The sequence below is a fragment of the Elephas maximus genome, chromosome 2 (assembly GCF_024166365.1).
Source record: "Elephas maximus indicus isolate mEleMax1 chromosome 2, mEleMax1 primary haplotype, whole genome shotgun sequence".
NCBI classification, from domain to species: domain Eukaryota; kingdom Metazoa; phylum Chordata; class Mammalia; order Proboscidea; family Elephantidae; genus Elephas; species Elephas maximus.
In genome coordinates, this window is record NC_064820.1 from 209,384,919 (window position 1) to 209,396,097 (window position 11,179).

Here is an 11,179-nt window from a genome sequence, read left to right on the forward strand (position 1 = left end):
GTGGAATCCATACTGAAGGCTGTGGTCTTTAACCTTAATCAATAAGTGCTTCAAGCGTTCTTCATTTTCAGCAAGCAAGGTTGTGTCATCTGCATAACGTAGGGTGTTAATGAGTCTTCCTCTAATCTTGATGCCCTGTTCTTCTTCATATAGTCTAGCTTCTCAGATTATTTCCTCAGCATACAGATAAAATAGGTATGGTGAAAAGATACAACCCTGACACACACCTTTCCTGACTTTAAACCATACAGTATCCCCTTGCTTTGTTCAAACAACTGCTTCTTGACCCGTGTACAGATTCCTCATGACCACAATTAAGTGTTCCAAAATTCCCATTCTCCACAATGTTATCCATAATTTGCTCTGATCCACACAGCCAAATGCCTTTGCATAGTCAATAAAATGCAGGTAAACATCTATCTGGTATTATCCGCTTTCAGCCAGAATCTACCTGACATCAGGAATGTATCCGTGGTTCCACATCTTCTTCTAAACCCAGCTTGAATTTCTGGCAGTTCCCTATTGATATACTCCAGCAGCCACTTTGAATGATCTTCAGCAAAATTTTGTTTGCATGTGATATTAATGATATTGTTCTATAATTTGTGCATTTGGTTGGATCACCTTTCTTGGGAATAGGCATAAATATGGATCACTTCCAGTCTGCTGGCCAGGTAGCTGTCTTCCAAATATCTTGGCATAGACGTGTGAGCACATCTAGCATTACATTCATTTGTTGAAACATCTTAATTGGTATTCTGTTAATTCCTGGAGCTTTATTTTTCATCAATGTCTTCAGTGCAGCTTGGACTTCCTCCTTTAGTACCATCAGTTTCTGATCAGGTGTTACCTCCTGAAATGATTGAATATCAACCAATTCTTTTTGGTATAGTGACTCTGTGTATTCCTTCCATCTTCTTTTGACAGTTCCTGTGTCATTTAATATTTTTCCCATAGAATCCTTCAGTATTGGAACTTGAAGTTTGAATTTTTTCTTCAGTTCTTTCAGCTTGAGAAATGCTGAGTGTGTTCTTCCTTTTTATGTTTTCTATCTCCAGGTCTTTGCACATGCCATCATAATACTTTGCCTTCTCGAGCTGCCCTTTGAAATCTTCTGTTCAACTCTTTTACCTTGTCATTTTTTTCTTTTGCTTTAGCTATTCAACATTCAAGAGCAAATTTCAGAGTCACTTCTGACACCCATTTTAGTCTTTTCTTTCTCTCCTGTCTTTTTTAATACCTCGTGATTTCTTCATGTATGACATCGTTGATGTCATTCCAGAACCCATCTGGTCTTCGGTCATTAGTGTTCAGCAAGTCAAATCCATTCTTGAGATAGACTCTAAATTCAGGTGAGATATACTCAAGGTCATACTTTGGCTTTCATGGGCTTGTTCTAATTTTCTTCAGTTTCAACTTGAAGTTGCATATGATCGATATCCTAGGTGTTAGTGGGCTGAAATGGCCTGGTACTGGTCATTTTGAATCGAACAGCCATATGGTCTACTATGCCGGGAATGACAGCTTGAAGGGGAATGGTGCTGCGTTCATTGTCAAAAAGAACATTTCAAGATCTAGCCTGAAGCACAGTGCAGTCGGTGATAAGGTACCATCCATACTCCTACAAGAGAGACCAGTTAATATTCAAATTTACACATCAACCAAAGATGAAGAAATTGAAGACTTTTACTAATTTCTGCAGCCTGAAATTGATTGAACGTGCAATCAAGATGCACTGAGAATTACTGGCGATTGGAATGCAAAACTTGGAAACAAAGAAGGATTGCTAGTTAGAAAATATGGCCTTGGTGATAGAAATAACATCCAAAATCACATGATTGAATTTTGCAAGACCGATGACTTCACTGGAAATACCTTTTTTCACCAACACAAATGGTGACTGTACAGATGAACCACCAGATGGAATACACAGGAATCAAATTGACTATAGTTGTGGAGAGAGATGATGGAAGAGATGATCAGCCAGAACAAGGCCAGGGGCCAACTGCAGATCAGACCATCAATTACTCAAATTCAAGTTGAAACTGAAGAAAAGTAGAACAAACCCATGAGAGCCATGTGTGTTACGCATATGTGCATGTATGTACATATAGGTGTGTGTGTATGTGGGTATATATATATGTATATATATATTATGATTCTAATTTGTGGAATTTTACGGAAACTGATTAATTCATTTAAAAATGCAAATTCTCACTTTGTATCCTAGTAAGCTAAAAAGCAGCTTCTTTTAAATATAAAATAAAATAATTAAATGTTTAAATCACTCAACTAAAATGCAATATACGGCTTTCTTTGGTCTCTCCTACCTTGGAATTGGTTGAAGAAATCTTTGGTGAAATAATAGATCCCCTACAGGATTACATGCATGGATGCATAAGGAGGGCATAGCAAGAGAGGGAGGATGTTCAGTACCTACATCTGAGCCTTGTTTGGTTAGAAATGCTAAAACATCTAAAGGATTGCCATACAAAATTTATTTCTGCCTTAATTTCATGTTTCCTCATAAGGATTATTGCTAGTCTGAAAGGTCACTGAAGAAAAGAATGGAAACAGAGTTTTGGAACAGTTTTGGCTGGAGAACACAATTTTGCATTGAGAATCAGAAAACATGAATTCACTCCAGCTCTGCCAACAGACCAATGTGTGGTATCGAATAAATGACTTCAAATCTTTGATTTTTTTTTTGTTTTTCCCTCTGTGGAATAATGGAAGTGTGCTTTAAATATCTGTATCAAAACCAAATTCATGAATTCTGAAAATGAATCAAGTTATCTCAGTATTTCAATTTCAAATGGCTAAAGAGGAGGATAGGGAACATGTGCCTATGCAAGGAAAGTAGTTACAGAAGTGGTAACATGGCAGTCACTTCCAAACTGGAGCAGCAAGTGGAGGTTTTTTTTTTTTTTTTGTATGACAGAGTACAGGTGCCTACAACCTGACTTACAGAAATAATATGGGTGTTCTTTTGTAAGCACATCTTTCTAGGCAGGGACAGGTTGTGATTGCAAGCAGCACGTGATTTGGACTGCATTTAGATATGTGCGTGGTGGTGTGAAGCTCTCTTCCCCCATTCATTAGAGGTTGGATTGGGAAATATTGGAAATATTGGGTTGGGTTGTTGCAGGAAAACGGAAAAATCATTAAATCTTGGAGACATGAAGAAACATGTCTCTAAAGAGAAGATGTTGAAATGTGTAAGCTTTAAACACTAAAACAATTTGGGCATAAAATAACTTTTTAAATACATTTTCCACCATGTACTACCACCATCAATAAAGAATTCATATTTAAATAGCTATTTTAAAGGAAGTTTTGGATGGCTAAAAAGTGAACCACTCTTTCTCCTGATTCATTGCCTCTCATAATGCAAGAAATAAGGCTTTTGATTTTTTTTTTTTTTTTTTTTAGCTCACGATATAGGGATCACCACATAAATTCTACAAATGTCAGTTTTGTATCTACCAAAAGTGGATGTTCTCAGAAGCCAGTTCTTGGTGTGGCAGAGTTTCTTACACATGCCCTGGGTGCTGGGTAAAGATGGTCAATGAAAGTTTATGTCGGTATCTTCACCTTCCACGTACAGAAATGGACCAGGGGCAAGGTTAATGCTTTTTCTCCCACCCACTATGTAAATTTGGACAGATACATTGCTGTTATGGATTTTCTCCTTTATACAGTGAAATTAATACTGATGCAAAATTCTCAAAGTTTTTGTTTTTGTTGTTAGATGCCCTTGAGTATGTTCCACCTCACAGCAACCCTCTGTACAACAAAACGAAACACTGCCTGGTCCTGTGCCATGTTCACAACCTTTTCTATGTTTGAGCCCATTATTGTAGCCATTGTGTCAATCCATCCTCATTGAGGGTCTTCCTCTTTTTTGCTGATCCTCTACTTTACCAAGCATGATGTCCTTTTCCAGGGACTCGTCCCTTCTTATAGCACATCCAAAGTACTTGAGACAAAGTCTTACCACCATCTTCTCTTCTAAGGAACATTCTGGCTGTACTTTTTCAAAGGCAGACCTGTTTGTTCTTCTGGCAGTCCATGATATATTCAATATTTTTCATAAACATAATTTCAACTTTACCATTTTTCAGTATTCCTTACTCATTGTCCACTTTTGCATGCATATGACTAGAAACCAAAAACCCAAACCCATTCCCATCGAGTCGATTCTGACTCATAGAGACCCTATAGGGCAGAGTAGAACTGCCCCATAGGGTTTCCAAGGAGCACCTGGTGGATTCAGACTGCCAACCTTTTGGTTAGCAGCTGTAGCTCTTAACTACGATGCCACCAGGGTTTCCTGCATATGAGGTGATTGAAAATACTGTAGCTTGGGTCAATCACACCCTAGTCTTCGAAGTGACATCTTTGCTTTTTAACACTTTAAAGAGGTATTTTGCAAGATTTTAGGGAGATTGAGAATAATATAGGTAAAATGTGTTTGTAGTTTAGTTATTGTTATGTCATTGGCTACATGCAGAAGGAAAGAGACACAAATAAGCTAATGGGAGTTTGTTTATACATTTAAAATTTTTTCTTCTCTTTCAACATAAAACAAACATTTTGGGGATATGATTGAATCCTTGTTAGGAAAATCTTTGACTTTAGTGAAGTTATATCATATAACATTAAGAACACAAAAACAGTATAAATTGTATAATTAAATAGTTGCCTCATTGGGGTCAAGTACCAGGTCCAATGTGCAATCTAATATTTCTATGACCTTCTTCAAATCCCTTTTTGAAAAATGAATAGAATAATCACCTTTCCACTGAAATTCTAACATCAAAAATGTGCTGAATTCTTTTTCTGGCATTTCTTCTTTTTCAAGCTTTTTTCTTTTTTTCTTTTTCTTCTCTTGAGATAACACGTAACAACATTTCATTCCATTGTCATGATTTTAATTGAATTTTAAGAAAGAGAAGAGTTAATTTTTTTGGATCACACTATCACTTTTATTCTGACTGGCACAAGCTTTCAATGTAAGTTTTGTTTTTTTATATACATACAGCCAAAGAGAGAGAGAGGGAGAAGGAGGAAAGGGGCCTTACAATACTTAAAAGTTTTACTCTGATATTTGGGGATGTCCTACTAAAAAGTCCGTGGTTTAAATCCACCAGCCACTCCTTGGAAACCCTATTGGGTAGTTCTACTCTGTTCTGTAGGGTTGTTATGAGTCCAAATTGACTTGATGGCAACAAGTTTGGTTTGGTTTTTAGTAAGCAGTTGTTGTTAGTTTGCCATCGAGTCTGTTCCAACCCATAGCTACCCTATGTACAACCGAATGAAACACTGCCTGATCCTGCACCATCCTCACAATCATTGCCATGCTTGAGCCCATTGTCACAGCCACTGTGTCAATCCATCTAATTGAGGGTCTTCTTCTTTTTTGCTGATCCACTACTTTACCAAGCATGATGCCCTTTCCCAGGGACTGATCCCTCCTGATAACATGTCCAAAGTATGTGAGACATAGCCTCACCATCTTTGCTTCTAAGGAGCTTCCTGGTTGTACTTCTTCTAAGACAGATTTGTTTGTTCATTAGTAAACAGAGTGGTAGATAATTGAAGGTCCAGTGAAGAGTCTCTTCTATACTGACAAGTTAGCCATTGAGTTAGGAGACTGAAAAGAACAATTAATAGGGGAATTTAAACATCAAGATTATAACTTTGTATTTGATGGTATTAAAAAATAGCCACTTGTGTATTTCTAAGCCAAAGCCAAATGCTGATAACTACCATTTAGGAAGTCATGTTGGGCAGAAAGACTCCAAGAAATAAGTCGATCTTCTCAATTAAAAAAAAAAATTACGTGTTGCAGTTACTGATGGGTGTCTTAGGGGATAAGCAAAGGCTACAACCTCAAAAAGGCAAATAAATCATGTTTATGTCACTAAATTTGTTCATATAGCAATTCAGTCACTTATTTATTTCTACTTTTTTTTCAAATTTTTTATGCACTCTGCTTATGTTTAACTATAATATATGTTCTTCCTGATATGTGAATTTATTAAGAACTGTCATCATTTTTTTAGCATTATCCTATTGAAATAGGTATGGCATATTTTTCTTTTATTTTTTCATAGATACTTTAGAATAGGTTTTGGATGTATATGCATGATGCCTTACATTGTATCTTCGTGTAATGAAATAATGGTGTTTCTTGTTAAAAAAAAATAAGATAAAATTCGCCATTTCATTAAGCAACTATATAATTTCCTGAAAAAATTATAGTTAGATCAATCACAGATATTATTTAAAAAAATAAACAGTTGACTATCCTTTATTTGCATTCTATACTCTTGTCTCTTACTTTAGGGAAAGTCAATGAATAGTCAATGGAGAATTATAATGAAACATCAACTGATTTCATTTTACTAGGGCTGTTCCCACCATCAAGAATTGGCCTGTCCCTCTTCGTTCTCATTATTCTGATTTTCTTAATGGCTTTAATTGGCAACCTGTCCATGATCCTTCTAATTTTCTTGGATGCCCATCTCCACACACCCATGTATTTCCTACTTAGTCAGCTCTCCCTCATGGACCTTAATTACATCTCCACCATTGTCCCCAAGATGGCTTCCAACTTCCTGTTTGGAATCAAGTCAATATCCATTGTTGGATGTGGAGTTCAGAGTTTCTTCTTCTTGACTTTGGCAGTTGCAGAAGCACTTCTCTTGACATCTATGGCCTATGATCGTTATGTAGCCATTTGCTTTCCTCTCCACTATCCCATTCGTATGAGCAGAAAAGTGTGTGTGCTGATGATAACAGGATCTTGGATAATGGGGTCTATCAACTCCTGTGCCCACACTGCATATGCACTCCATATCCCCTATTGCCAATCCAGGGCGATCAATCATTTTTTCTGTGATGTCCCAGCCATGTTGACTCTGGCTTGCATGGACACTTGGGTCTATGAGTACACAGTGTTTGTAAGCACCACGTTGTTTGTCGTGTTTCCTTTCATTGGAATTACTTATTCCTATGGCCAGATCCTCATTGCTGTCTACTACATGCCCTCATCAGAAGGGAGGAAGAAGGCCTATTCAACCTGCAGTACCCACCTCACTGTGGTGACCTTCTACTATGCACCCTTTGCTTACACTTATCTACGCCCAAGATCCTTCCGATCTCCAACAGAAGACAAGGTTCTGGCCATTTTCTATACCGTGCTTACTCCCATGCTCAACCCAATCATCTACAGCCTGAGGAACAAGATGGTGACGAGGGCCCTGAGAAGAGTCATTCAGAGATTTTGTTCTGTGAAAATGTAGACAAGATTTCATCATCAGTTCTCCAGCTCCAGGTGTCTGTCTATTCTGTTGGGAATAGTCACTAAGAAAAATACTATTTAAGGATGAAGATAGGGTCTTAAGTTATATTAGAAGATTTTAAAAAGTTCAAGTTTGACAAAATAATTGTATGTTACAAAGTTGTAATTTTTTTATTCCTAAGATGATTTTTTTCATCAATATAAAAGGCATATATATATATGTATATATATACATATATATCACCAAATTTCAGAAATAAGATTTTATTAATATGTTGAAATGAAAAGGTAAACTGGCTAACAAGAAGATATCATTCTACTATACTTAATTTATATCTTAATATGACTAAACTAGAACAGAGCAATAAATATTTTAGTGTGACTGAATCTAATCAAAAGCAAAACAATATTTTTCCCATTAATTTACTCTTAATAGGTCTTTAGTGTTTCTATTCCTCCCCCCCCCCAATTTCAGGGGAAATGACAGATATAAGAATTTAGAAAATTTTACAGAATTGTAGAGGAAATATCATGTTTATGTTTTCCAGAAGAGGGGTCCTGGATTTATCTGTATGAATCCTAGGAAAGTCATCTATTAACAGGATCAATAATTAAGGTTGGAGAGATGCTAACTGAGCTGTAAGAGGAGAGCCTACTTTATAAGTGGATTAATGGAAGTTACTGCCTAATGAGTACAGGTTATACTGTCTAGGCACTCCCAAATGAGTTCCCAGAACAAACTCAAATTTTGCATCCCAAGTAATCACTGGTACCCTTGTATAAGGCAACTTACGTTATGCATGATCTTCTCCACTCATTAGACTTGTAATTCTATTGAAACATTTTGAGGGTAGGAGTGGGGTGTCAATGTCCCTGTTTCAGTGCTTTAATTTGATACACCTCTTCATTTTGTGTCTAATGTCCCACCATTATTTCCAGTAAAAAATTTATTAGTGTGGATGTATATTCTGGGTGAAGAGGAATTGCTGTCCAGGAGAGAATAATGCTGATATGCTATTCATTTTCTGAGGACAGATGAAAAGAGGATGTTAGAATGAACATTTAAGAAATGTCCTTGATTAACCAAGTCAACACAGCCATGGAAAACTGACATTTTAGTGTTGAAAATCATAATTTTTCCAGATTAGGAAATTCACATTTTGAGGAAATGATATGAGTTTAGATGTCTTTATACTGATTCCAAGTAAGCATTTAGAGTTTTCTCCACTAATAATTAAAAGCTTCATTTACGAAATGGCAAATGAGTATGACTTTCTTGTCTCCTAATTTAAATGAAGTGAAAATTTCTCATCACAAGGAACTGTATGATATCTAAACACTACAGTGGACAAAGGTAATAGTTCGGTTATCAATGAAAGACTTACCTAGTCTCACATACCTTACTTGAATCTCACATTTGTTGAAGGAAAAAAAAAAAAAAACTACAATTGCTACTTCAGACCGATAACCAAATACCAAATATCTACTGTGCACTTAATAAATTTGGGGGGAAATTAATACTTTTATGTCACAAGAAATAGTGAGTCAATTTGACAGTTGGGAGTTAATCTAAGTTTTTGTTTTCTTTCATTCAAAAAATCTACTCAATCATAAAGTATTCTCAATCTTAATTATTGAACATTTTTAAGCATCTTCTCTTTCCTGAAATCACTGCCTTACTCCAGATCTTCATCCTCTCTTGTCTAGGCTCTTTTCTAGCAAGGTATTCCAACTGAATCCAAATAGAATTTGGAGTCTGCTGCCATTAGGTTGTAAGTTCTTAACTGAAAGCACAGAAATAAGTTCAGTGGAAATCAATCAGAAAAATGTTATATTAAAGGAGAATCTCTAAAAATATAGATGAGTCAGGCTTAAAGATCATGAGCAAAGCCCAATGTGTGCCTGAGAATGAGTCTTGTGAAGACAACACTGTTAACCCTCTTGGAAGCCATTCACAGCCCCCAGAACCATATGATTGGGACATATGGAAGCTGGGTTGATTTAATGCTGTCTCATCCAATTTTCCTTAGTCACTATACATATCCCTACTCCTTTGAGTGAGCAGCTCCTGAGTTAATGTCTGGTGTCATAGTGTGTAATGCAGAGTCTAGGATGTATGTGTTGGCCATAGCTCTAATGTAGGCAAGAAAGTGAGTACCTGAGTTCTATATTAGATACTGGCCACCACCTGTCTGTCATTCTGTCATATAAAGATGGCTTGCATGTTGCTGTGATACTGGAAGCTATGCAAACAGTATTTGAAATACTGGCAGCACAGCCTGTGGTGGACAGGTTTTTGTGGGCATTTCAGATTAAGCCCCACTGTACAGTGATTAACAGCTCAACTGCTAATCAAAACGTGGCAGTTCAAATTCAACAGCTACTCTCTTAGGGCCTATGGGGCAGTTCTACTCTGTCCTATAGTGTAGCTATGAGTCAAAATCATCTCATTGGTAACGGGCATTTTTATTCCTGTGAACACACAAATGATAAGAAAGTGAAACAGTTTTATTGCTTAGTCCTTTATTTAAGAGAAGTAAATTTCATTAATAATACATGGTCTGAGTAAACTAAGGAATGAAAAAACAAACAACAACAACAAAAAAAAACAACTTGAGGAGGGGCCAAGATGGCTGACTAGGCAGACTCTACCTCGGATCCCACTTGCAACAAAGACTGGGAAAAACAAGTGAATCGATCACATACATGATAATCTACGAACGCTGACCATCAAACAAAGATCTAAAGAGTTGACCTGAGTGACAAGTGAGTGAAAAGCTGGACCTGGAACCAGCGACCGCTTCTGGAACCTGCGACCTACCCCACAGCCTTGAGCCCCTGCGGTTCCCTGGTGCTGAGTGGCGGGGCTGATTGTGGCTTGCTGAGGCGGGGCAGGCACGGGACATAGCCCTAATCCCTAGCCCCCTGGGGTAACCTCCGTATAGACTCATCCAGCACAAGCAGGTTGCACACTGACGGGGATAACGAGAGAACGAACAACCACAGAGAAGCAGCGACTGTTTTCGGAGCCTGAAGCCAGCATCCCTGTCAGAAAACCTTGGCGCCGGGCTTTGGACTGGGCGCAGAGGAGCTGAGCACGGCATCCTGAGATGGCACAAACAAGGGGTACAGCCCTAGCCCCCTGAAGTGACCCCGGGGGAAGCCCAGCCAGTGCATGCAGGCAGCGCAGTGACGCGGCTGACAAGAGGAGAAGTCACTGGGAGGCAGTGACTGATTTTGGAGCCAGGAGTGTGGCATCCCAGCCGGGGAACCTTGGCGCTGGGCTTTGGCCTGGGAGCGGAGGAACTAACCACAGTTTCTGGGACAGCACAAGCACAGGACGCAGGCCTGTGCACACAGTTGACACGCCCCTAGGGAATCTCAGATAAAACAGTGAGCCCAAGCAAGATAAGTAACTTTGTCTATATTCCTGGGTGTACTGTCTCCTATCTATCTGATCCCTCCCCTCCCCTTCCCAGGCAGTTCCATTAACATTGGAATTTCCTGGGCCAGAGAGTGAAGTACACTGTGTTTTTTTTCTTTCCTTTGTTTGTTTTGTCTTTTCCTAATCCATTCTCCTGGCCTGAGAGAAGCAGCTACAAAAAACCCAGGGACCAAGAATACTTCCCTGACTTCCTGAAATTGGATTAAAAATACAGAACCAGCTCCAGCCAAGCATTTGTGATACACAGTCTTGGGCTTTCAACCCTACAGGGAACAAGGTGGCTATTATAATGCAAAGGCATTCTGATAGGGATCTGACTGTAATTGTTTTACCAGATTACTGGAAAGACAAGTTTCCTAGTTCTGATATCTCTGCGTATTCAACAGAGCCCTCACTGACCCACAACAGGGAACTGAGGGCTGAAG

The 11,179-nt window shown here is 38.3% G+C and overlaps 1 protein-coding gene across 1 annotated transcript; it reads left to right on the forward strand.

The window, feature by feature from the left end:
* Positions 1-6,371: 6,371 nt before the first annotated feature.
* LOC126070450 (olfactory receptor 2L8-like) lies at positions 6,372-7,310 on the forward strand. The gene has a single exon (XM_049874650.1). It carries the CDS (start codon positions 6,372-6,374, stop codon positions 7,308-7,310), a length of 939 nt encoding a protein of 312 aa, XP_049730607.1.
* Positions 7,311-11,179: the final 3,869 nt, after the last annotated feature.

What these genes read in the sequence shown, in the direction of transcription:
- LOC126070450 (XM_049874650.1), top strand. Translation starts at nt 6,372, where the DNA reads ATGGAGAATTATAATGAAACATCAACTGATTTCATTTTACTAGGGCTG.